The sequence below is a fragment of the Salvelinus namaycush genome, chromosome 23, assembly GCF_016432855.1.
Source record: "Salvelinus namaycush isolate Seneca chromosome 23, SaNama_1.0, whole genome shotgun sequence".
NCBI classification, from domain to species: Eukaryota; Metazoa; Chordata; class Actinopteri; order Salmoniformes; family Salmonidae; genus Salvelinus; species Salvelinus namaycush.
Window position 1 is genome coordinate 30,104,306 of NC_052329.1, and position 26,880 is coordinate 30,131,185.

Sequence of the window (26,880 nt, forward strand, 5' to 3'; positions counted from 1 at the left end):
ATCAAATGCACTGCTCGAACACCGATTAAGGTGTTCACATGTCCTAATAATGTGAAAGATTGCTCAGAAAACCAGGGGCCTCATTCACAACCTTTGCGTAAATGTTTCACTAAATATCCACGTGCGCCATTTAAGAAAAGACTGCACACACATAAATATTGAGATACATAAACTAGGCGCACACCCGTTATGAGTCAGACCTGTCGTTAAACTGTGCGTGGGTGAACGAGCATTATAACTCCGCCTGGAAAACGCTCAGCATTCAACTTTTATGGTGACAGTAACGCCCTTATTGGCTGTATACTTTCAAAGTATTGGAATTAGGCTAAAACAGTATCTAAATTAAATAGCAATGGCGAACTTGATTAAATGTCTTTGGAGGTGTTGGCAGAATTGCTTCTTTGCAGTGACATTTGCTGTAGGCTATCTGACTGTTTCTGAAAGACAAAATAGCAAATTGTAGTGGACCTGTGAACAGATGGTTTGAATGCAATAATGTTTTGCATTCATTTTTTCCCCGAACTTAAATATGATGCACTGCCCACGAATTCTGAAACATTGTCTACAATGAAAACTACGGTAAGCCTACTTACAGTGGTAGCCTACACATTTCAATGCAAAAGATCAACTGCTGTTCGCGTCTTAAGGGCTCCCTGCCTGATGCATAGAGTAAAAACGTGAAATTACAATATAATAGCCTATCTAATAGGCTCAATAAATGAGAGATGCGCATGGTAATTTGTTGTATGGCTACTTCGGGATTATAAACTCATCATGCCAGGAAAAGTATTCTGCAATGGTTATGATATATGTATTATGTTAATAAATGGAATATTGTCCACAAGAGAAATTCGACATTACTGTATTCAGACACCTACAAAAGTCAAGGAAAAGGGTGAACCGTCTGTTCTATCATTAAACTGCGCTTCGAAACGGGTCGCCTCCCGAGTGGCGTTGCGGTCTAAGGCACTGCATTGCAGTGCTAGAGGCGTCACTACAGACCCTGGTTTGTTCCCAGGCTGTGTCACAACCGGCGGTGATCGGGAGTCCCATAGGGCAGCGCACAATTGGCCCAGTGTCGTCCCGGTTAGGGGAGGGTTTGGCCGGTGGGTAGGCCGTCATTGTAAATAATATTTTTTTCTTAAAACTGACTTGCCTAGTTAAATAAAGGTTAAATAAAAAAAATACTTGAAATAGCTTATCTATTTATTCTGGAGTGGGTCCAATTAAATGAGAGATGGGATGAACGGTAGGCTATCCTATCCTATACTTGTTGTATGCCTATGGGCTATTTTGCGAGTAGCCTATGAAACCATGTGGTCAGAAAAGGTGAGGATTTATTCTGCAATGATCATGGAAATGAAATGAAATAGGCATCCATTTCCTACAAAGATAAAATAAATGTTTGGTCTTCTCACTAAGGGCAAGTGATAGCATCTTGTTATATGTAGCTACCTGTTTTTTGTTATGAATATGAGCGTAATTTATTCCTGCACAAGGCTATAAACTACTTTTGCCTTCTTGCAATGCAATACTTTAACCACTAGAAACTGCATTCACATGGTCTGGAGTTTGCAGGAGGATAATAAGCACATTCTCACTTCAAGATCAGTTTTTATAAATACCAACTTTTGTGTGAAAACTGGCACATGCATGTTTTGGGGCATATTTTGTGCAAACCTAACGTTTATATGTCCTTGTGTTTTAATAGGCGTATGCTTTCATCGATTTTGACCATACGCGATTAAAATAAACAGAGTAAAGTGACTACTGCATAATCAGTTTACTATCAAATTATTACTGCGCACGTAAACGTACTCAGTGTGACATGCTCTTGCGTTACAGCAACTGAGGGTGAAGTTACTTTGAAGTTGGCAGTGGTTCCAGAGATGGCGCCTGTGGTACAGGTTCTTGTGTACAGTATGCTACCCAGTGAGACTGTCATCGCCCACAGCATGAACTTTCCCACTGAGAAATGCTTCAGGCACAAGGTGTGTGTATATGTGGGCATGCTTCTTCGTGTGTTATACCCTCTGACTTCTGCACATCACAAACATACTATGTTCATTTTATGGAAGGTATAAATAGTGTCAAGTATTTCCATGCACATAGATATCATTCCTTGTATAAAGGTGTATAATGTACACTTATGTATGTCATGTGCACCAGGTGTCGGTGGAGTTCTCACCCTCACAAGCAGTTCCAGGGGAGGAGAACACCCTGCAGCTCTCGGCCCAGCCCGGCTCCCTCTGTGGCCTCAGTGCTGTGGACCAGAGTGTTCACATCATGGAGCCAGGGAAGAGGCTGGATGCTGACAAGGTAACAGAGCTCGGTGTAGTGAATATCAACGGTCATACAGTACCACCATATAAACAGCTGTTGTGGTGCTGGCAATACAACCAGCTTCAGGGGACTAAGAAGTGACAACGGCAGACTTGGAGTGGGTCTGTTCACTGTTGGCCATTTGGTGTACCTTCATCAACTGGAAAGCACCTCCCTATTGGTTCACATTCTGTTCATATTCATGTTCATATTCTGGGTTCTGTTCATTAGGGCACGGAAAGCATTAAAAACGTTTAGCAATGGAAAACAAAACTGAGCGTTTCTTATTTGACAAGTCCAAGTAGTCCCTGCCTTCTGTTTGGTGCCCAATGAACAAGGTCATTTCCCGTCTCCTTATTATCCCATTCCAGATATTTGATTTGTTACCAGTCAAGGAGTCAACACACATTCCCTACCAGCTTGAAGATCCAGTAGCATGTTTACATGTAAGACCAAGGAGATATGTAATGCCATACCCAGGACAAACTGAGGAGGGAAATGAACCTCATGAAGTTTTTAAGGTAACTTCAGCCTTGTTTTCTCTTAACTTGAAGCCTCTTTTCCTCTCTCGTAAGAATCAGTTACCATACTGTTACCATGCATACATCTTCTTAAATATTATATTTCTAAAATAGCCAGTTGGAAGTAAAAAACACACATTTAGAATAGAAAAATTAAACTGAGACATTCATTAATATTGAGCTCTTGTCACGATCGTCATAATGTGGAAGAGAGGAGGACCAAGGCGCAGCATGATACGAATACATACTTCTATTTAATAAACGAAGAGGAACACTAAACAGACAAATACAAAACGAACGTGACGCTATAAATGACAAGTGCAGACACAGGCAACTTACATATAGACAATAACCCACAACCCACAATAAAAAAAAGCTACCTAAATATGGTTCCCAATCAGAGACAACGCAAAACACCTGTCTCTGATTGAGAACCATATCAGGCCAAACACATAGAAATAGACAAACCAGACATACAACATAGAATGCCCACTCAGATCACACCCTGACCAAACAAAACATCAAACATACAAAGCAAACTATGGTCAGGGCATGACAGCTCTCTTGTTTGTGATTTCTAGAAACTGGGACTGAAGCTGGCAACTAATCTGGTTCTAAGAGTACCTTCCTGCCTAAGTTATAAGGGGAACCAGTACCAACGTGGTGAGATGTCCTTCTTACCATCTCTTACACTTGTCATTGCCAGAAGTCTTTGGTGAATCTTGGGAAATGTTATTCTAACATAGCCTGGTTAAACCAGTCTGAACGCTGCATTCATCACCAGTGACCACAGCATTCAGTCTGGTTTGACCAGGCTGATTCTAACACGAGAATAATTACTATGTTTTGTTTTATTGGGACCCTATATAGGCTTCCTCCACCATCGAGTCATGGACAGACTTCTAGTGGCTCAATCTGTAGCATTCGGTGCCCCTGCACGTCTGCCACCCATACAGACGGTCCGTACCTTCTTCCCTGAGACGTGGATATGGGATCTTGTGGAAGTTGGGTAAGAGCACTGCACAGTGAGGCTGTTGCCTTATAAACATCACTAAAATAATGTGCGCACATCGATGAGGCAGAAGGGGATGTTATGATTCTGAACGGTCAGATAGTAACAATAACAAGAGGCTGCCATGTGGGGAATCGTAGGTTTCTCGTTTCAGCTCGTTGTATCTTGTTATTGATACCATGTCTTGTTTTGAGGTGTTTTGACTGATGACATGTCTATGCTAATATGGCAAAACATTTGCTATCTAGCTACCAACAACTGTAACGATGTATTTGAGAGATGACAAGTGCTCATTGTGCAAATGTATTTATGTTTTCAATAGACATTTGAAGGCAAAATATAGTTTAGATGTTGTCAACAATCTAAGCCAACCTCGTCTGTTTTGCTCCATATTTCCACACTTGTCGGTTTTGTTGCTAAACAACCAACTGGTCTATATCAAAACATACAGTAGTAGTTAGATTAGGAACCGGTACCTCATTAAACTGCATTACAAAGTAGGGGAGAGTGGGGTAAATTTAGATTTGTTTTACATTCAGCATCACACTGTCAAGGGAAATATAGTGTTATTTCTAACAAAGATATCGACATATATTTCAGGATGTTGTTTATCCCTGGAAATAATCAGAATGAATGTATACATTACAGATTGAAAACATAGCTTGTCCAAACAAGTGGTCTCTTGGCACAACACCCCAGGTATGGGGTAAGTTGAGCCACGGGACAGAGTCAATTAAGCTGCCTACAAATTTCTGTACTGAATGAAATATTACCACTACCTTATTAAAACCATAGCTAGGTTTCCATCCAATTGGCGACAGATTTTCATGTGAATATGTTCAAAAATCTGCATAAAAACAATATGCTTATTTTCCTACCAGAGATATGTTTCCATCAAATGTACTTGTTGCAGGTAAAAGGCTGTGCGTGATGATGTAGTGCACATAAAAAAATACATTTTGCGGTTAATTCCCATGTACTGAATAAAAAATACTTGTTAAATGGGTTTCCATTGAATTTTCAAAAATGTGTCTTATAGCGAGTCTGCCCACGCTAGTATTGGCACATGAGCTCTAGCTAACAGCTCGCAGATACAGTGTGGGTATAGCCTACATGATGAGATTATTATGGACAAAAGAGATTATTTTTATTTGTCAAAAGGCAGCCAAGCATCGATCATCATGTCACCAGAATAAAACCCTCAATATTTATTGGAAAGGAGCAGGATGGCCCTTATGGGTATCCGTACCTATGTATGACATGCACAGACTAGGCTAGTAAACATACTGAAGCTAAAACCTCATTGTCGTGCCTCCTTATTTTAGATGATACTACATGGTGTCAGAAGTGGTTTTAATAATCACATAAACGTAAAGGATTTACCAAGTTTCAAATCAAGGAGGGCACAGTGTTGGAGATGAACGGCGCAGATCATCATTGGGCTAGCTAACGAGCGAGGACAGCTAAGCAACTTGTTGCAAGAGGAAGAAGCTGGTGGGATTTCAGGGTTTGCGACTCCAAGTTCAACGTGCTCTCGCGCAAACATGGACAGGTCAGTGGTTAGTGCTGACGGATTTCGCATTAGTCCCCCAGAGAATTTTGATTGTATGGACATTCAAATATGGTCAAAATGGATCAGGCGCTTTGAAAGGTACAGAGTAGCTTCAGGCTTAAACGTGAAAAATGAGGCATTTCAAGTTAATACACTGATCTACTGTATGGGTGATGAAGGATATGTTAAATGCTTCACTGTTGACTGAGGAAGAGAAACGTAACTACTGTTAAAAAACTACAGTTAAAGACTGTTTTGAAATGCATTTAGGAGGGAGACACAAAATATTTAAGAGAGCTTAGTTTAATGTGCACAAACAGGAGCAGAGTAAAACCACTGACAGTTTTATCACAGCTGTTCACAAGCTAGCGGGAACATTGTCAGTTTGGCACATTCGGGGAAGAGCTGATCCGAGATCGGATTGTAGTGGGAATAAGAAATATCTATCTTTCTGAAAAGTTACAGTTGGATTCCCAGTTTACCTGGTTCAAAGCTGTAAACCAGGTTAGGCAGAGTAAGAGAGTAAAAAGACAACAGACGATGCTGTGCCACAGCAGCTCCTTGCAGACTGAAGACAGTAAGGAAATACATGCGTTTTCATACTGTGCTAAAAAAAAAAGGGGACACAGAACAGAGACGGACGTGGAGAAAACAATCACAGACAGCGCTAGTAGCCAATTCAAGTGTTTGTCGCAAATGTGGGAAATCCCCTTTCCACAGCTGGAAAGATTGCCCAGCAAAGGATGCGGAATGCAGGAAATGTCACAGGAGAGGACACTTTTCAGCTGTCTGTCAATCAAAGAAAATGCATGAGGTCTCAGAGGAGGAATAGCAGCTACAGCAGGCCAGCATCTGTCTATGAGAAGTAAAGGAAAACAATGCTGGCTGGCACTCAGACATTAAACTCAATAGGGAGGTTGTGTCATTTAAACTAGACACAGGGGCAGCAGTGACAGCAATCCCCACTAGGTTGTATACCTATAGTAGAGATGGCTCTTTGATCTCTACAAACGAACAACTTTACCGGCCCAGTAATAAGATATTACCAGTGGTAGGGCAGTTGGTGATTAGACTGGAGAATAAAGACAAGTGCCATCCAGCCTGTCTTCGTCATTGACTCTCTGGCCAGACCGTTGCTGGGGCTGCCAGCAATTGAAGCATTGCAACTCATTCAGAGAGTGAGCGAACTGGCGGACCCAGGGGAGGTTTTCAAAAAGACATTCCCAAAAGTGTTTTTTGGCCTAGGAAGGCTAGAAGGTGACTACAAAATCCACTGAAGAGGATGCGGTCCCCTATGCCCTTACCACCCCCCGCCGTGTGCCTAACCTTTATTGGCAAAAGTAAAGGAAGAGTTGGGGCTGTGTCTAAAATAGAGAGTCCCATTGACTGGTGTGCAGGGATGGTGGTGGTCCCAAAAGCCAACAGGGACATAAGGATCTGTGTGGACATGACTAACTTGAATGAGGCACTCTGCAGCGAGAGACACATCTTACCATCAGAGGAGCAGTCGCTGGCTCAGTTGGATGGCTCACAAGTCTTCACAAAGCTGGATGCCCGCTCCGGCTTCTGGCAGATACCCCTGTCACCAGAGTTGTAGGGCGCTCACAACGTTTAGAACACTGTTTGGCCGGTACTGTTTTAACATTTTGCCATTTGGAATCGCTTCCGGTCCTGAGCATTTCCAAATACGTCCCAAATGTCCCATTTGTTGGATGGGCTGAGTGGCGTCAACGTGTACGTGTGCAGATGGAAGAGAGCAGAACATGATGAAAAGCTCACAGCAGTTCTGACCAGACTCCAGGAGAAAAATGAAAACTGCACCTTTGCACAGTCAGAGGTCTTGTTCTTGGGACATAAAATCAGCGCAGCTGGAATAGAGCCGGACACGGAGAAGATCAGCCTCATCACAGATATGCCCATCCCCCAGACTGTGGCTGAAGTCAGGACCTTCTTAGGCATGGCCACATATGTGGGTAAGTTCCTCCCACAGTTTCCAGATACAACCAAACCCCTGAGAGACTTACTAGCCAAAGAGAATGACTGCAACAGGTGGCATATGACAAGATCAATGGAGACCTGGCCTCACAGAGAGTGCTGGCCCTGTACTGTCCCCATGCTAAGACAAAGGTATCAGCAGATGCATCATCCTTTGGGCTAGGGCCGGTCCTCACACAGATGCAGGACAACATGGAGTGGCGTCCAATAGCATATATCTCACAAAGCTTATGCGACATGGAGCAAGGGTATGCACAAGCGGAGAAGAAGGCGTTGGCTATCACATGGGCATGTGAAAGGCTCAGCCAATACCTTATTGACCTGCAGTTTACAGCAGAGACTGACCACAAACCTGTTAGGGATAAAAGCACTGGACGACTTGCCTCCCAGAGTTCTGCGCTTCCGCCTCAAATTCCTGAGGTTCACCTACAAGAAAGTGTATGTGCCAGGGAAGGCACTGATCACAGCAGACACACTCTCCAGGGTCCCAATTAACCATCCATTAACAGAGGAGGAGCAGTGTCTAGAGGGTGAGGTACAGGTATCCATTAATGCAGTAAGAGACAGTCTACCTGCATCTCAGACCAAACTGAGGCAGATTGCAGAGGAGCAACAGCGATAGTACAGCAGTGCAAAAAGGGATGGCCCAGGCAGGGGGAACAAATGTCAACCTTGTCATCCTGAACCAATGATGATGGCCATGGCAAAATGTAGGGGCAGATATGTTCTATTGGAAAAATGACACTTATCTGCTAGTGGTAGATTACTATTCAAGATACATTGAAATAGCAAAGGCACCCATAACCACATCAGCTAGTGTTATCAATGGATTAAAGTACATTTTTTCCAGGCAAGGGGTCGCTGAGGTCCTGGTTACAGATAACGCTGAGGTCCTGGTTACAGATAACGCTGAGGTCCTGTGTCACGTTCCTGACCGGTTTTCTGTTATTTTGTATGTGTTTGACGGTCAGGGCGTGAGTTTGGGTGGGTAGTCTATGTTATGTGTTTCTATGTTGGTTAAAGGGTGACCTGATATGGCTCTCAATTAGAGGCAGGTGGTTTTCATTTCCTCTGATTGAGAGCCATATTAAGGTAGGTGTTTTCACTTTGATTGATGTGGGTGGTTGTCTCCTGTGTCAGTGTCTGTGTATGTTACGCCACACGGGACTGTTTCGGTTTTGTTTGTTCGTTCGTTTTATGTAGTCATTTTTCCTGTTCGTGCGTTCTTCGTGTTTCATGTAAGTTCGTCGTCCAGGTCTGTCTACGTCGTTTATTGTTTTGTAATTATTCAAGTGTTCGTCGTGTTTCCTGTTTTGTTTATTAAATATCATGTCTTATCACAACGCTGCGTCTTGGTTCAATCCATGCTCCTCCTCTTCGGATGAAGAGGAAGAGGAATTCCGTTACATCCTGGTTACAGATAACGCTGAGGTCCTGGTTACAGATAACGCTCCCCAGTTCTCTGCAAGCTCCTTTTCTGCTTTTGCCGCAGAATATGACTTCACACATGTGACCAGTAGCCCCTACCATGCACAGAGTAATGGTGAGGCAGAGAGAGCTGTGAAAACAGTCAAAGGACTGCTGAAAAAGAACAAGGATCCGTACAGGGCTCTGTTAGCTTACATAGTTATACCACTGCATCATGGGCTGTCGCCTGACGAGCTCCTGGTGGGCAGGAGGCTGCTTTACCCATTTGCCTGTCTCGCCAGCACAGCTTAAACCCCAAACAGCTGAAACAAACACAAACTGGAGACTTTAATTGGAGACACCGTGCTACGGAGACGCCAGAGCTGACAGAAGGTCAACCTGTGTGGATTACAAACTCAAAGACACCAGCAAAAGTGCTGAGGAAAGCGGATGTCCCCCCCCCCCCACTATGTGGTGGACACAGACTCAGAGGAGGTTCGGAGAGAAAAAACACACCCCAGAGCTCTTCCAGATATATCAGCCACACAGGCTGATGAGGCCACAGACAACACACAAAAATAGGGGGAAGGAGAGAGAATGCTCATAGATCCACAAGCTCGCCCAAAAAGGGATGTGAAGCCACCAGAGTGGCTGAAACACAATCACTTTTTAAAAATAATTTTAAGCATCTTTAACATCTTTAACACCTAAAAAAACGTTGTACTTAAAAAAATTAAAATAAACTTTTAACATAGGCTAGGCCCTGTTGTTATCTCATATCCCAGCAATAATGCCTGGGCGGGGTTGGCCGGATAACTTGAAATATGAGATCTGTTACCGATTACAGTTACATGAGAAATCAGTAACGTAATCAGTGGCGATTTTAGCATGTAAATCTTGATGGGGCATACAAAACAAAAAAATTGGGGGCTGCATGCCAGTAAAGTCACTACACAACACAAAACATTAATTAATTAAACATACATTAATCCCTATAACTGTGACAAACGGTGCCCAAAAACAGTTAGGGTCTACATAAAGCTGTCCCAACAGCAGAGTCCCAAAAGCAGTCCCAACACCTTACCACTGCTACACCTGGCTATCAGCGGAGCCTTGTCTGGCAGCAAAACAGTTCATTCAGCCTCATTTACTGCCTTCAAAAAACATAGCTGATATGGCTGACTTGCTTAAACAAATGTGGTTTCTACTGACAATTGACATGTACAAGCTATGGCATAAGGGGACAACAAGCGGATAAGATGCAATCCATTATTTTGATTAAGACATTAATGAGCGAACTAGGACGGACGTAGTCAATATAACTATTTGTTCAGCACTTTTGAAATGTACAGCGACAGAATTCAGAACATGGGCCATTCTTACAGTGTTCTCCTGTACACCAAGTCAGAACTGTAGGATAAATAAAGGGGGCATATAAGCATACAATGAAAGCTCTTACAATAGTCAATGATTACATTTCTCTAAAACAGGTTATAGGCTACATGTGCACCACCAAGTCAGAACAGTAGGCGAAATTAAGAGGGGAAAATAGGCAAAATTATTAGGGTGAGGCATAAAGGCTACAAACAGCTTACTACTGTTAGGTTCTAATTCTCAAGATAAAACACTAAACGGACACTATGAATGCTTACCCAAGTTTATTCGCCCAGAGGGTCAACACAGCTGCATCAGACAAAACATGTCTCCTCCAACACAGGTACATATATTCCAATTTAGATGCACTCCTCCTTCTCTCCAACCCTTACATATTTTATGGTTCGACAGCAAGACGACGTGATGGGGTAATAAACCATTCCTTCTCCCTTAAGGTGACCTGACCTCAACCCCCTTAATGCATAATCCAAAGCTCTCTCCCCTTATCCATGCTTGCCACATGTGATCACTTCCCTGCCCAACTCACGGCTGTCATGGTGCCTGGTACCAGACGTAGTGCCCCCATGAGTGACAGAAAACTGAGCCAAACACGGCACAACTAGAGAACATTACCAACCCCTACGCTCCATATTTTCGCTGGCTGCCTCACCACCATATAATGCCAAATAATATGCAAAACAGCCAACCCCCCCCCAAAAAAAACAACAACAACATTTGTGTTATTTTTTATTTTTGCTAAAAATGTGAGTGTCAAAACAAGTGGGGCTCTGCCCTGAATGACGGGTCGCCACTGAACGTAATCCTTTGGATTTCTCAAAATGAGTAACATGAGTTTTTCCAAATTGGGGACTAGTATTCTATCTATTCTACTGTATGTGCAAGGGCATAGTCACATGGCTCCATACTAAAATGTTCAGTTGGTGACACCAGCCCGTGATTTGGTTGTGCCACAACTGTGGGGTCATGCAATAGAAAAAATGTATAGCCTCATCATCAAAGTGTTTCATTAAGAAGTGGGGTGGCAGGTAGCCTAGTGGTTAGAGAGTAGGGGTGGCAGGTAGCCTAGTGGTTAGAGAGTAGGGGTGGCAGGTAGCCTAGTGGTTAGAGAGTAGGGGTGGCAGGTAGCCTAGTGGTTAGAGAGTAGGGGTGGCAGGTAGCCTAGTGGTTAGGGAGTTGTGCCAGTAAACAAAAGGCTGCTGGATCAAATCCCTGAGCTGACAAGGTAAAAATCTGTTGTTCTGCCCCTGAACAAGGCAGTTAACCCACTGTTCCTCGATAGGCCGTCATTGAAAATAAGATTTTGTTCTTAACTGACTTGCCCAGTTAAATAAAGGTTACATTTGAAAATGTAACTGCTAAAGAACCAGTGATTGTCATGCATTTGATCTCTTGAACAGCAACCACTAATAGTGGTTGCTTTCAATTGAACCTTTATTTAACTAGGCAAGTCAGTTAAGAACAAATTCTTATTTACAATGACGGCCTACAATACTGTGTTTTTCCCACCATTAGACCTACATTTTGAAATATTGTGCAATCAGAAAGCATTTCACAAAGGAGAGAGCGAGAGAAACTGCAGCAAGCAGGAACTCTATAGTCCAGACGACTGCCTGATTGACCAGTGGGCCAGGTGTAAAGGTTTGGAAGCCTTACCTTCAACAACAGAAGCCATCCACCCTTGATGGGCAATCAGCAGAACAATAGAATCTCTGAGAGCATGTTAGAAGTCTTGATGATGAGCTAAATGAAAGCATTGAGTTTTATCAAATGTTCCTATCGATACTAGATTAAGTCATCCCGAAAGTAATCAGCAGTTTTTAAGAATGCAACATAAAATGTTTATTTTTGTAATCGGATTGCATAATCCCTGTTAATCTTTTACTACCCAACCGTTTGCCTGGGAAGAGAACACTTCAATTTGCTCAACTTGCCATAGAGCTCACCAGCTTGTAGTCCTAAAACCCGGAAATGAGTTATCTCTGGTTCGTTCAGCCATTCATATGAGGAAAATGAATGGGGAAAGAGTAGGGTTTTGGGATAAACGCCAAAAATAAGGTCTGAGGTTAACACAGGTTTAGGAGATCTTATACGTTTTGTTCAGTGACATAATATCCGTCAGTTAACATGACCTTTATGAAGTATGAATCATTTATGTAATTTATGTGCTTTTATTATTACATTACATTATTCACAAGAGTGACGTTAGCTGATGAAGATTATCTCATAGAGCAAAACGTACAGTATAAGATCTCCTAAACCTGTCTTTACCACAGACCTTATTTTCTGCATTTATCCAAAAACTCTATTCATTTTCTCATAGGCTTTGTCCAACGTACCATGGAGAAGTTAGTGCCTTCAAAAAGACGCCATTACTATTGCTCTCTATTGACTAAACCGTTAGCTTAATTTACCTCAAGGCAAATATTTGGACTATATTAGCCCACACAGCTACAAGGAGGCACTTTCATGCTAGGTTTAGGACCTCATATTGAAGCTTGTAGAAACCCCAAATGATGTATTGAACAATCTTAATTATCTAATTTGGTTTAGATACAACAATCATGAAACGTCTTACACAACACATTCATTTGACTTGGTGAAAATCAGTTTTTTGGACCTAACTTGCTTTTTCTATGTGGTTTCTTCCTTTATAGACTCCATGAAATGTCCTCTTCCTAAATATGTAGTCAAATTATACATTTTGTGTGTAGTTTCCTAGAAACAAGGGTGGCTCAATTTACCCCTTTGGCTCAATTTTTCTCAATGGAACACTTAATGGCTTTCTGTTTGAACTCTGACCTCTGTATTACAGGGAATCCGGAACAGCAGTCATGCCCCTCACAGTTCCAGACACCATCACCACCTGGGAGACAGAAGCATTCTGCCTGGCTCCTGGCGGCTTCGGCCTGGCTCCTCCAGTGGAGCTCACTGTCTTCCAGCCCTTCTTCCTGGAACTCACCCTGCCCTACTCCATCATCCGTGGAGAGCACTTTGAGCTGAAGGCCACTGTGTTTAACTACCTGTCCAAGTGCATCATGGTACGACACTGCATCATGATCGTTTCTTGAGTTGTTTTTAAACTCTTGTATTTTGTTTTGTTGCAGTTTGTCTAGTCAGTGTTTATTTTGTATTTCTTTTTTACACCCAATGTATCAGTCTTGGGTTTTCCATGTTATCTTATAAGTGTTCCTATTTGGCAGGTTTCTGTGACTCCAGCTCACTCCTTAGACTACACTCTCACACCCTTGAAGGATGTCCAGTACTCATCATGCTTGTGTGCCAATGGACGAAAGACCTTCAGTTGGACGATGGCACCCTCTATCCTGGGTAAATCACCAGTCTTCATTCAACCGTTCTAATACTGTAGAACTTTGTTCTAAAGCTGTATCTGTACCCATTGGATGCAGTGATCACAACATAGTGGCTATACCCAGGAAAGCCAGAGTTCCAACAGCTGGGCCTAAAATAGTGTATAAGAGATCATACAAAAGATTTTGCTGTGACTCTTATGTGGATGATGTTAAAAATATTTGTTGGTCTGATGTGATTAATAAGGAACATCCAGACGCTGCACTTGATGAATTTATGAAATTGCTTCTTCCAATTATTTATAAACATGCACCTGTTAAGAAACTGACTGTTAGAACTGTTAAGACTCCATGGATTGATGAGGAATTGAAAAACTGTATGGTTGAAAGAGATGGGGCAAAAGGAGTGGCTAATAAGTCTGGTTGCTCATCTGACTGGCTTACTTACTACAAATTGAGAAATTATGTGACTAAACTCAACAAAAAGAAGAAGAAACTGTATTATGAAGCCAAGGTCAATCATATAAAGAATGATGGAGAAAAAAAATGGAGTACTTTAAATGAAATTATGGGCCGAGAGACATTCAACTCCATCTTTTATTGAATGAGATGGCTTATTCATCACGAAACCATTTGATGTTGCCAATTATTTTAATGATTATTTAATTGGCAAAGTGGGCAAACCTAGGCAGGAAATGCCAACAACGAACAGTGAGCAATTGTATTCATGCATTGCAAGTTAGAATTTTGTAAAATTAGTGTGGGAGAGGTGGAAAAATGATTGTTATCGATCAATAATAGCAAACCTCCTGGCATTGACAACTTAGATGGAAAGCTACTGAGGATGGTAGCTGTCCTCTATAGCCACTCCTATCTGTCATATTTTGAATCTGAACCTAGAGGAAAGTCTTTGTCCTCAGGCCTAGAGGGAAGCCAATGTAATTCCACTACCCAAGAGTGGTAAAGAGGCCTTTACTGGTTCTAACAGCAGACCTATAAGCTTGCTGCCAGCTCTTAGCTTCTCTAGGATAGGGGGCAGCTCAAATAAACAGCAAATCTGGTTTCAAAAAACAGATAAAGCAACACCTCGCGGCACAAAGCCTCTCCCCTATTTGACCTAGATAGTTTGTGTGTATGCATTGATATGTAGGCTACGTGTGCCTTTAACATTTTTTATGTAGTTCTGTCTTTGAGCTGTTTTTGTCTATTGATGTTTTGTATTATGTCATTCTGTATTATGTTTCATGTTTTGTGTGGACCCCAGGAAGAGTAGCTGCTGCTTTTGCAACAGCTGTTGGGGATCCTAACAAATACCAAAAACAGCAGAATGGATGTCAGCCTGAGTTGTGTACTCTCAGTCACCATATTGGATCTTTAGTAACTTGTGGTGTACTCGGTCTGTCAATGTGTGGATGTAGGGGTTTTGAATGTGTCCGTTAGTGCAGAGGCTGTCCAGTCCCACGTGGCGTGTGACAATGAGATTGTGAACGTACCGGAGAGAGGACGCATCGACACAGTCACACAGAGCCTCCTGGTGAAGGTATGTAGCCTACTGTTGTGACGGAACGTACTGTTGTACAGATGCCTAGTGTAACTGCCTCTGACTGAAAATAATATCCTCTCCTCTCAGGCTGAAGGAACAGAGAAGACCGACACCTACAACTGGTTGCTGTGTCCAACTGGTCAGTCAGTAATGAATGAACGTTGAATGTTCACTTTGATTGAACTGATCATCTCCATTCATCTTATCATCTGTGTGTCCACAGGAGTAACTATGACAGAGGAGGTGGAACTGCAACTCCCCAAGAATGTGGTGGATGGATCTGATCGAATTTCCCTCTCAGTCCTGGGTAAAATAAACCATTGTATTATTTAGAGAGGCTTGGTAAGTTTAGACAGGAGTTGTGATGGGAAAAGCAACCTTTCTCCAATGATAATGCTGCTGTTTGCTAAAGAGGACAGTATTACAGAAGTCCCATGTTTACCTGTAGGTGACATCCTGGGTCGGGCCCTCAAGAACCTGGATGGACTGTTGCAGATGCCGTATGGGTGTGGAGAGCAGAATATGGCCCTCCTCGCACCCAATATCTACATCCTGGAGTACCTGAGGAACACAGAGCAGCTCACTCCAGCCATCCGAGACAAGGCCATCAAGTTCCTCACTAGTGGTAAGAGAGTCCCTAAAAATATGTATTGTATTGATTAGGCACCAAACGGAAGAAAACTGACTGAAACAGCGCTGGGTTTGTCCAATAAGAGCCCTTTTTTTTGTTTTCCGTTGAAGAACATTTTTAAACGTTTCACCACAGTGTGCCCTAATGACTACGACCCTGCTATCATGTACATTATAGAGCTACAGCACAGATGACATTACAGTGTCTTATCAACAGAGCATCAGTGACCCAACACATGTAGGGACTTCCAGATGTTTTTCCACTGAAATCATTTGATCATAGAATATTGAGTCTGCATCCCAAAGTGCACCCCAATGGTTGGGGAGAAACTGATTACATGTAATCATTCATTTTTCTCTGACTCTAATCAATTATATTACCAGCTCAAATATTGCAATCAAATTAAAGATACTTAAAAAAAAAAAAGATTATTACAAACTTTTCTATTTAGAAAGAATGTTTGCGGGGAAAAAATACATTGACTTCTTCCTGTTTTCTCAATGACATTCATTTCAGCATGGAACAAGTTTAAGTTTGTTCCACCTGACACACCAAATACGTTCGATGGATTATTTTTGTCTTCTATGCCTCTTAAGGGGAAAGTAATCCAAAAGTAACATAAAGTAATCCGATTACATTACTGCGTTTAGCGAATCAAAAGGTTACATTACTGATGACAATTTTGGACAGGTAACTAGTAACTGTAACAGATTACCTTTAGAAAGTAACCTACCCATACCTGCCTATTCCCTACATACTGCCCTCATTTTTTCCTGACAAAAGTAGTGCACTATAATAATAGAGCATCAGTGAGCCAACACATGCAGGGACTTCCAGATGTTTTGCTAAAATCATTTGATTATAGAATGTTGATGTTTATCCCAAATGACACACTATTCCCTACATAGTGCACTACTTTTTTCCTGGCAAAAGAGTACACTAGGGAATAGGGTGCCATTTGGGGCGCACTCTCAGTGACTATAAAACACACTTGTTTACTGTTGTTTGCTTTAAAAACTCACTGACAGGTTACCAAAGGCAGCTGAACTACAAGCATGTTGATGGTGCATACAGCACATTTGGACAAGGCTCAGGGAACACTTGGTAAGTATTGTGTTTTTCACCTACTGGTAAACACATTGTAACTGTGTCTGTTTCAATTAAGTATTGACCAATCAAAAGGCATTGTTTCTGACAGGGAGACCATTGATGTGACATAAGTTGACATAAGCTCTCATTGCATGTAGTGTCAAGCTCTAAGTCATGTTTATGACAACTTTATGTTGGTATTAAATCAAGTTCTCTTTTCTCAGGCTGACTACTTTTGTTTTGAGATCCTTTGGCAAAGCAAAGTCTTTCATTTATATTGACCCGGTAAAAATTGAGCAATCCAAGACTTGGTTGGAACGTCAACAAGGCAAACATGGCTGTTTCGTCAGATTGGGGAAACTCTTTAACAACAGAATGAAGGTATTTATACTGATAGAAGATGGTAGAAGATGTCGTTTTACGTCTCGTCAGACCAGCCATAAATTTGGGAATGATGATTTCTAGAGAATTGTATCAGTCTAGATACAGTTTCATGGATATATTTTATTATTTAAACATATTGTTTTGTAGGGTGGGGTGACAGATGAAGTCACACTGACGGCCTACATCACGTCTTCAATGCTGGAGCTCAACATGTCAGTGTCGGTACGTAGCATCTCCACATAACCATTGTTTCTCACTTCAACAACGTCCATTACAGGAAACTGGTTTAAACTCCTGTATGAAGTCTGTTGTATACATCTTATGTCAACTGTCATTTAGTTATTTTAAAATGTAGTGTTGTGTATTTATTTAATTTACAGGGAAAGTATTTTTTCTCTGAAAGTAGCCTAAGAAAAAGCATTAGAATAGGTGTTACTGTAAGCAGATCTGGGACCAGGCTAGCATGTCTCTTAATGTGCTGCTCTGTTATTTTGTGCTCCAGGATCCTGTTGTGTACAGCAGCTTGTCTTGCCTGAGGAACTCCACCAGTGATTTGTCCAACACTTACACTACTGCTCTGCTGGCCTACACCTTTACCCTGGCAGGGGACATGGAGACCCGGGCCCAGCTTCTGCAGCACCTGGACACGATCGCATTACAAGAAGGTGAGACATGTCATAGTCCAAGATCTGTTTGTGGTGTCTTGTTTGAGCTTACCTGGGCAATGGACCCAATGAAGTAATGAGAAAAGTGCAAACCCTCCTCATCTGGCACTCCAGGTAGTCTCAATTCAATGTCCAGAGTCTTTCAAAGAACTCAGGTGTCTGTCATAAAATGAATTCGGTAGGTCAGAAAAGAACTTTGTATCTTTTATTATGATGAATAAGCTAGTCCCTATTATCTGTGTGTGTGTGTGCGTGTGCGTGTGCACTCCTCGTTCCTCAGGGGGTCTCCTGCACTGGACTCAGACCTCCTCAGAGACCTCAGCCTCCCTCGCGGTGGAAATCAGCTCCTATGTTCTGCTGGCTTCCCTCAGTGCCTCCCCTCTGTCTACCACTGACCTGGGCTATGCCTCCCGCATCGTCAGGTGGCTGGTGAGACAGCAGAATGCCTACGGAGGCTTCTCTTCCACACAGGTATATTTCCAAAACACCTCTGTTCTGAAATGGCACCCTGTGCTGTGCACTAGTAGTGAGGCATTGTTACCTTGACTTCACAACAGGCATGTATGTGCTTCTTGTCATGTCAAGCCTGTTGAGGCTAACTTCCACTGAAATGGAGCCAAGAAACCATAATGGATGGAAATGAGAAATAGTCACTCTAGTAACAGATCAATGTAACAATTCCCCCTTTATGTAAAATGGGCTATTTTCATTCATTTTGAACATATTTGTCTTTTGGTGTGTGTGTTTAGGACACAGTGGTGGCCCTCCAGGCCCTGGCTCTCTACTCCACCAGGGTGTACAGTAGAGAGGGTGCCAGCACAGTCACAGTACAGTCTCCCAGTGGAGCACAGCACCTCTTCGAAGTGAACCAAAACAACAAGCTTCTCTACCAGGAGAGGGCGCTGCAGGACACAGAAGGGAAGTACAGCGTGGAAGTGAAGGGCAGTGCTTGTGCCTCAGTGCAGGTTTGTGAATACACTCCTCCCAATCCTATGGTGCAAGATATGGTTTGTATATTACTGTGAAGTTCAAACATTTAAGAAGCGTTGTCTGATATTTAGTTTATGAAATGTTTATTTTTCACTATCCTTTAAAATGTATATGTGTAGACATGACGGTTTCCCTGACTTGTTCTTCCCTCTTTCCAAGGTGGCGCTCCACTACAACATCCCTACTCCTACTGACAGCACAACGCTCAGTATCCAGGTGAAGCCAGAGGTGGACTGCAACAGTAACTCTTTGAGACCCAGAGTCACACTGAAGCTCCAGTCTCAGTAAGAAGGAATGACACATTTGCATTCACAGAAGCATTCTTTCAATCAGTTTATTATTTGAATCAGGTCAATGATGACACTCCAGTGTTGTTTTGGAGCATGTCTTACAGAATGCATCTGACCCAATTGAATTTGTGTTATTATACCTATAATGCCCTCTGTAATTATTGGGACAAAGAAGCATTTTTTCTTCATTTGGCTCTGTACTCCAAAAGTGTGCATTTGAAATAAAACAAAGACTATGAGGTTATTGTGTGGTATTAACATCCATATTTGGTGAACCGTTTAGAAGTTACAGTGTGATTTGTACATAGTCCCACCATTTTAGGGAACCAAAAGTATTGGGACAAATTCACGTATATGTTTATTAATGTGGTAAAAAGCGAAGTACTTGGTCCCATATTCACGCTACAAATTTGTTGGATGCATTTCCTTTTTGTTTCAGATTATTTTGTGCCCAATAGAAATGTATGGTAAATAATGTGTTGTGCCATTTTGGAGTCAATTTTATTGTAAATAAGAATAGAATATGTTTCTAAATACTTCTGTATTAATGTTGATGCTACCATGATTACGGATAATCATGAATGAATTGTGAATAATGATTGAGTGAGAAAGTTACATACTCACAAATAGCATACCCCCAAGAGATGCTAACCTCTCACCATAACAATAACAGGGGAGGTCAGCATTTTTGGGGGGTTTGATATTTTTGTGTCTTTAACTATCTCACTCATCGTTATTTACGATTCATTCAGGATTATCCGTAATCATAGTAGCATCCACATGAATATAGAAGTGTTTAGAAAAATATTATATTCTTATTTACTCAATTACACAATACATTATTTACCATTAATTTTATTGGGCACAAAATAATTTTAAACACAACCAAATCAAACAGCAAATGCATCCAACTAATTTATAGAGTCACAAGCTTGATGTAGTCATTGTGTGCTATGAATATAGGACCAAATACTTAACTTTTTACTACTTTAATACACATATAAGTGAATTTTTCCCAATAGCCTACTTTGGTCCCCTAAAATGGGGAGACTATGTTCATAAAGTGCTGTAATTTCTAAAGCTGAAAGTCTGCACTTAATCCTCAGTCATTGTTTGATTTAAAGAAATGCTTCGCTGTCCCAATAATTACAGAGGGCACTGTATGTATGGGTCATTTCACAACTCTTTGCTTTCACAGATATCATGGAAAGGAGCTGACAACCAATATGATTATAGTGGATTTGAAAATGCTGTCTGGGTTTGTCCCAGACCCAGAGTCTTTGGGGAGGGTGAGTTTTTGTCATAACATACGTTCGTTTATGTTGTTACCTGTGACCTTTTTCCATGTATAGTAGCTCTTGCCTCTTTCACCTGTGAATCTTTCTGAAACTGAACATTGTTGTCAATGCAATATGAATAACATGTATGGCTTGTCTTCACAGCTGAGAAGTTCACTTTTTGTGGATCGTGTTGATGCTAAAGATGACCATGTGTTAATGTACTTGACAGAGGTGAGACCAAAACCAAATCATCCATTCTATCAACTTTGTACGACTCTTAGGGCAACATATGCCCATTGTTTCTGTCAAAATTGCTTTGGTTGGGAATCATTGATCGAGAACAATATTCAAATCTTGTCTATGATTTTCATATTTTAGACCACTCAGGAACACCTTTTGGTAAGCAATTCTGGTCTTTGGCATAAACATTTGTTTAATTGTCTCTCTGAACAACAGAACTCTATCCCAGGGTTAGGTTTTCAGAAGATTGAGGGGGGTTTTCCTTTACCTGGGTTTTGGGCCTTTCATATTTATTTTGATCCTGACAAACTCCTCAGTCCCTTCCAATGACAAGCATACTCATAACATGATGCTGCCACCACAATGCTGGAGAATACAGAGGGTTTCTCTGTGCTGCATTGGATTTGACACAAACCTGTAGTTTTTCATTTAGGCCACAACGTTAATGTCTTTGCCATGTTGTCTTGCAGTATTACTTAACAGCCTTGTTTCAAACATAATGGATGATTTGGAGTGGATTTTTTAACACAGACTTTCTTTTTTTCACTTTCTCATACAGGCCAGTAATGTGTCGTGAATGCAATGTTGTTGATCCCTTCGTATTTTCTAGTATTGTGGTGGCAGCATCATGTTATGGTTATGCTTGTCACCGGCAGGGACCGGGAGTTTATTAGGATCAAAATAAATATGAAAGGAGCAAAGCCCAGGTATAGTTCCTTACCCTTCCTTACCCAAGGTTGGAGTTCCTTACCCTTCCTTACCCAAACCTTACCCTGGGTTGGAGTTCTATTTTTCTGCGGGACAATTACACAATTTGTAATGCCAAAGACACAACAGAATGTCTTTCCAATAGGTGTTGTGTTCCTGAATGGTCAAGTCTCCATCCTGATTTAAATCTACTTAAAAAAATCAGAGACAAGATTTGAATATTGCTGTCCTTCAATGATTCCCAACCAAATTTACTGACCTTGAGACATTTTGACAAAAACAATGGATATGCAGTGCCTCCGGAAAGTATAGTCGTGGCCAAAAGATTTGAGAATGACACAAATATTAATTTTCACAAAGTCTGCTGCCTCAGTTTGTATGATGGCAATTTGCATATACTCCAGAATGTTATGAAGAGTGATCAGATGAATTGCAATTATTTGCAAAGTCCCTCTTTGCCATGCAAATGAACTGCATCCCCAAAAAACATTTCCACTGCATTTCATCCCTGACACAAAAGGACCTGCTGACATCATGTCAGTGATTCTCTCGTTAACACAGGTGTGAGTGTTGACGAGGACAAGGCTGGAGATCACTCTGTAATGCTGATTGAGTTCGAATAACAGACTGGAAGCTTCAAAAGGAGGGTGGTGCTTGGAAGCATTGTTCTTCCTCTGTCAATCATGGTTACCTGCAAGGAAATACGTGCCGTCATCATTGCTTTGCACAAAAAGGGCTTCACAGGCAAGGATATTGCTGCCAGTAAGATTGCACCTAAATCAACCATTTATCGGATCATCAAGAACTTCAAGGAGAGCGGTTCAATTGTTGTGAAGAATGCTTCAGGGCGCCCAGGTGTGAGTGCATCTGCACGCACAGTGAGGCGAAGACTTTTGGAGGATGGCCTGGTGTCAAGAAGGGAAGCAAAGAAGCCACTCAGGGACAGACTGATATTCTGCAAAAGGTATAGGGATTGGACTGCTGAGGACTGGGGTAAAGTCATTTTCTCTGATGAATCCCCTTTCCGATTGTTTGGGGCATCCAGAAAAATGCTTGTCCGGAGAAGACAAGGTGAGCGCTACCATCAGTCCTGTGTCATGCCAACAGTAAAGCATATTGTGACCATTCATGTGTGGGGTTGCTTCTCAGCCAAGGGAGTGGGCTCACTCACAATTTTGCCTAAGAACACAGCCATGAATAAAGAATGGTACCAACACATCCTCCGAGAGCAACTTCTCCCAACCATCCAGGAACAGTTTGGTGACGAACAATGCCTTTTCCAGCATGATGGAGCACCTTGCCATAAGGCAAAAGTGATAACTAAGTGGCTCGGGGAACAAAACATTGATATTTTGGGTCCATGGCCAGGAAACTCCCCAGACCTTAATTCCATTAAAACCCTGTGGTCAATCCTCAAGACGCGGGTGGACAAACAAACACCCACAAATTCTGACAAACTGCAAGCATTGATTATGCAAGAATGGGCTGCCATCAGTCAGGATGTGGCCCAGAAGTTAATTGACAGCATGCCAGGGCGGATTGCAGAGGTCTTGAAAAAGAAGGGTCAACACTGCAAATATTGACTCTTTGCATCAACTTCATGTAATTGTCAATAAAAGCCTTTGATACTGAATTACTGCTTGTAATTATACTTCAGTATTTCATAGTAACATCTGACAAAAATATCTAAAGACACTGAAGCAGCAAACTTTGTGAAAATTAATATTTGTGTCATTCTCAAAACTTTTGGCCACAACCGTATTCAGACCCCTTGACTTTTCCCACATTTTGTTACGTTACAGCCTTATTTTAAAAAAGGACATTGTTTTTTCCCCCTAATCAATCTACACACACTACCCCATAATGACAAAGCAAATAAAAAAAGAAAATGTCAAATTTACATAAGTATTCAGACCCTTTTCTCAGTACTTTGTTGAAGCACTTTTGGCAGTGATTACAGTATCAAGTCTTCTTGGGTATGATGCTACAAGCTTGGCACACCTGTATTTGGGGAGTTTATCACATTCTTCTCTGCAGATCCTCTCAAGCTCTGTCAGATTGGCTGGTGAGCATTGCTGCACAGCTATTTTCAGGTCTCTCCGGAAATGTTTGATCGGGTTCAAGTCCGTGCTCTGGTAGGGCCACTCAAAGACATTCAGAGACTTGTCCCGAAGCCACTCCTACATTGTCTTTGCTGTGTGCTTAGGGTCGTTGTCCTGTTGGAAGGTGAACCTTTGCCCCAGTCTGAGGGCCTGAGCGCTCTGGAGCAGGTTTTCATCAAAGATCTCTCTGTATTTTGCTCCATTCATCTTTGCCTCGATCCAGACTACTCTTCCAGTCCCTGTCACTAATAAACATCCCCACAGCATGATTCTGCCACCACCATGCTTCACCTTCGGGATGGTGCCAGGTTTGTGACGCTTGGCATTCAGGCCAAACAGTTCAATCTTGGTTTCATCAGACCAGAGAATCTTGTTTCTCATGGTATGAGAGGAAAACTCCAAGCAGGCTGTGATGTGCCTTTTACTGAGAAGTGGCTTCCGTCTGGCCACTCTACCATAAAGGCCTGATTGGTGAAGTGCTGCAGATGGTTGTCCTTCTGGAAGGTTCTCCCATCCCCACAGAGGAACTCTGGAGCTCTGTCAGAGTGACCATTGGGTTCTTGATCACCTCCCTGACCAAGGCCCTTCTCCCCCGATTGCTCAGTTTGGCTGGGCGGCCAGCTCTAGGAAGAGTCTTCGTGGTTCCAAACTTCTTCCATTTAAGAATGATGGAGGCCACTGTGTTATTGGAGACCTTCAATGCTGCAGACATTTTTTGGTACCCTTCCCCAGATCTGTGCCTCAACACAATCCTGTCTCGGAGCTCTACGGACCATTCCTTCATCCTCTTAGCTTGGTTTCTGCTCTGACATGCACTGTCAACTGTAGGACCTTATCTAGACAGGTGTGTGCCTTTCCAAATCATGTCCTGTTAATTGATTTTACCACAGGTGGACTCCAATCAAGTTGTAGAAACATCTCAAGGATGATCAATGGAAACAGGATGCGCCTGAGCACCTTTAACTTGACCCCAAAAAAACATCTGGGTCAGATGGTTTAGACCCTTTCTTCTTTAAGGTTGCTGCCTCTATCGTCGCCAAACCTATCTCCAACCTTGTTAACATGTCTCTCCTTTCTGGGAAGGTTCCCATTGCTTTTAAGGCAGCCACAGTTCGTCCTTTATTTAAAGGGGGAGATCAAGCTGATCCTAACTGTTATAGGCCTATTACGATTTTGCCCTTTTTTATCAAAAGTGTTGGAAAAACTTGTCAATAATCAACTGACTGGCTTTCTTGATGTCTATAGTATTCTATCGGGTATGCAATCCGCTTCGCTAAGGAGTATTGGTGTTTCTGAGGGGTCTTTGGCCTGGTTTGCGAACTACCTCTCTCAACAAGTGCAGTGTATAAAGTATGCTGTCTGTCTCAGCCACTGCCTGTTACCAAGGGAGTACCCCAAGGCTCAATCCTAGGCTCCACGCTCTTCTCAATTTACATCAACAACATATCTCAGGCAGCAGGAAGCTCACTCATCCATTTCTATGCAGATGATACAGTCTTATACTCAGTTGGCCCCTCCCTGGATTTTGTGCTAAATGCTCTTAGTGTCCAACAAGCTTTCTCTGCCCTTAACCTTGTTCTGAACACCTCCAAAACAAAGGTCATGTGGTTTGGTAGGAAGAATGTCCCTCTTCCAAAAGGTGTTATTACTACCTCTGAGGGTTTAGATCTTGAGGAAGTCACCTCATACAAATACTTGGGAGTATGGCTAGATGGTGCACTGTCCTTCTTTCAGCACATATCAAAGCTGCAGGCTAAAGTTAAATCTAGACTTGGTTTCCTCTATCGTAATCGCTTCTCCTTCACTCCAGCTGCCAAACTAACCCTGATTCAGATGACCATCCTACCCATGCTAGATTACGGAGACATAATTTATAGATGAGCAGGTAAGGGTGCTCCTGAGAGGTTCCCAAAGTACACACATCCCTGTCTCATTTCTCTTTTCAGTTCGCTGCAACTAGCGACTGGTACGAGCTGCAACAAACACTCAAACTGGACAGTTTTATCTCAGTCTCTTCATTCTAAAGACTCAATCATGGACACTCTTACTGACAGTTGTGGCTGCTTTGTGTGATGTATTGTTGTCTCTACCTTTTTGACCTTTGTGCTGTTGACTGTGCCCAATAATGTTTGTACCCTGTTTTGTGCTGCTACCATGTTGTGTTGCTACCATGTTGTTGTTATGTTGTGTTGCTACCATGCTGTGTTGTCATGTGTTGCTGCCTTGCTATGTTGTTGTCTAGGTCTCTCTTTATGTAGTGTTGTGTTGTCTCTCTTGTGATGTGTGTTTTGTCCTATATTTATATTGTATTTACTTATTTATTTTTAATCCCAGGCCACCGTCCCCGCAGGAGGCCTTTTGCCTTTTGGTAGACCGTCATTGTAAATAAGAATTTGTTCTTAACTCACTTGCCTAGTTAAATAAAGGTTAAATAAAATAAAAACAAAAAAAGCTGGGTGTCAAGTAGAGTGTTACCGAAACAGAAACTTCTGCTTATAGCATTTAAATAATTGTGACCCACATGTTTATTACATTTATGTTTTATCTCCCAACAGTTATCATCACGTTTTCCATCCAACCACACCCTGGACATCATACAGGAGCTCCCAGTACAGAATCTAAAGCCAGCGGTGGTCCAGATCTACGATTACTACCAGCCAAGTAGGTTTATATCTAACCCTCCCCAAAACGTATTTTTCCCACTTCTTTTTAGTAACATTTGGCTAACTTGTGTTCATTTACTGAGACTTACCTGTCTTATTTTTTTATTCAGGTGACCAGGCAGAGACAGAATATGTCTTCCCTTGCAAGTAGGGGTTACAAACTGGTGAGCTGTTTTAAATATGGAATTATTGATGTTGAATTATTAGATTTACTATACATGTATACTCTATACTTTTACTATAAATTATTTTGTTTAACTGTGTCGATATTCCTTCATTCCTTTTACCTAAATGCTGGTCAGTTTGTTAAAGCATTCATTCCTTACATGTACACTACTGTATGTATTTACTCCTTTGCAGATGTAAGAAGAAAATGACATTCACACAGAGGTCACACCTACAACCCTTGAGACAGCTTTCTCTAAAGTAAACTATGTAACTGGAATTAAAGTTTTCCATTATAACCCTATTCTTGAGCATTTTTCCCAGAAAGTTTTGTCACATCGTGGCAAGCAATGAGTTCCAAGGTGTAGGCTCAGGAGACAAGGTGAATATTGAAAGGCTTTATGTAAGACAGTGGTTCTCATCCCGGGGTACTAGTACCTGTTGGGGTACCTGGCCTATCCACAGGGGGTACTTGGGAAGACTCATGGGCAGCGCAATATGTGAATGGGGTAGAGTAAGCAAAAATGGTCTAGAACCACTGTAGTAGTAAGTAGTAACAGAAGATCTACACACAAGAAAGATTTATGAGCATGGTTTATGACCTAAATGTCAAAGGTC

At 41.9% G+C, this 26,880-nt stretch overlaps 1 protein-coding gene across 1 annotated transcript in view; it reads left to right on the forward strand.

The window, feature by feature from the left end:
- LOC120018268 (alpha-2-macroglobulin-like) overlaps positions 1-26,566 on the forward strand; it is a 38,339-nt gene extending 11,773 nt beyond the window's left edge. Inside the window, exons 14-36 of the mRNA XM_038961376.1 lie at positions 1,846-1,991; positions 2,170-2,319; positions 2,694-2,843; positions 3,425-3,506; positions 3,714-3,852; positions 13,017-13,242; positions 13,405-13,531; positions 14,931-15,052; positions 15,143-15,194; positions 15,279-15,362; positions 15,504-15,680; positions 16,715-16,790; positions 17,000-17,156; positions 17,307-17,381; positions 17,662-17,824; positions 18,105-18,295; positions 18,574-18,789; positions 18,974-19,098; positions 20,303-20,393; positions 20,547-20,615; positions 25,990-26,095; positions 26,208-26,261; positions 26,458-26,566. Coding sequence (XP_038817304.1) covers positions 1,846-1,991; positions 2,170-2,319; positions 2,694-2,843; positions 3,425-3,506; positions 3,714-3,852; positions 13,017-13,242; positions 13,405-13,531; positions 14,931-15,052; positions 15,143-15,194; positions 15,279-15,362; positions 15,504-15,680; positions 16,715-16,790; positions 17,000-17,156; positions 17,307-17,381; positions 17,662-17,824; positions 18,105-18,295; positions 18,574-18,789; positions 18,974-19,098; positions 20,303-20,393; positions 20,547-20,615; positions 25,990-26,095; positions 26,208-26,248 — 2,765 coding nt within the window. The 3' untranslated portion in view covers positions 26,249-26,261; positions 26,458-26,566. The remainder of the gene's footprint in view (positions 1-1,845; positions 1,992-2,169; positions 2,320-2,693; positions 2,844-3,424; positions 3,507-3,713; positions 3,853-13,016; positions 13,243-13,404; positions 13,532-14,930; positions 15,053-15,142; positions 15,195-15,278; positions 15,363-15,503; positions 15,681-16,714; positions 16,791-16,999; positions 17,157-17,306; positions 17,382-17,661; positions 17,825-18,104; positions 18,296-18,573; positions 18,790-18,973; positions 19,099-20,302; positions 20,394-20,546; positions 20,616-25,989; positions 26,096-26,207; positions 26,262-26,457) is intronic.
- Positions 26,567-26,880: the final 314 nt, after the last annotated feature.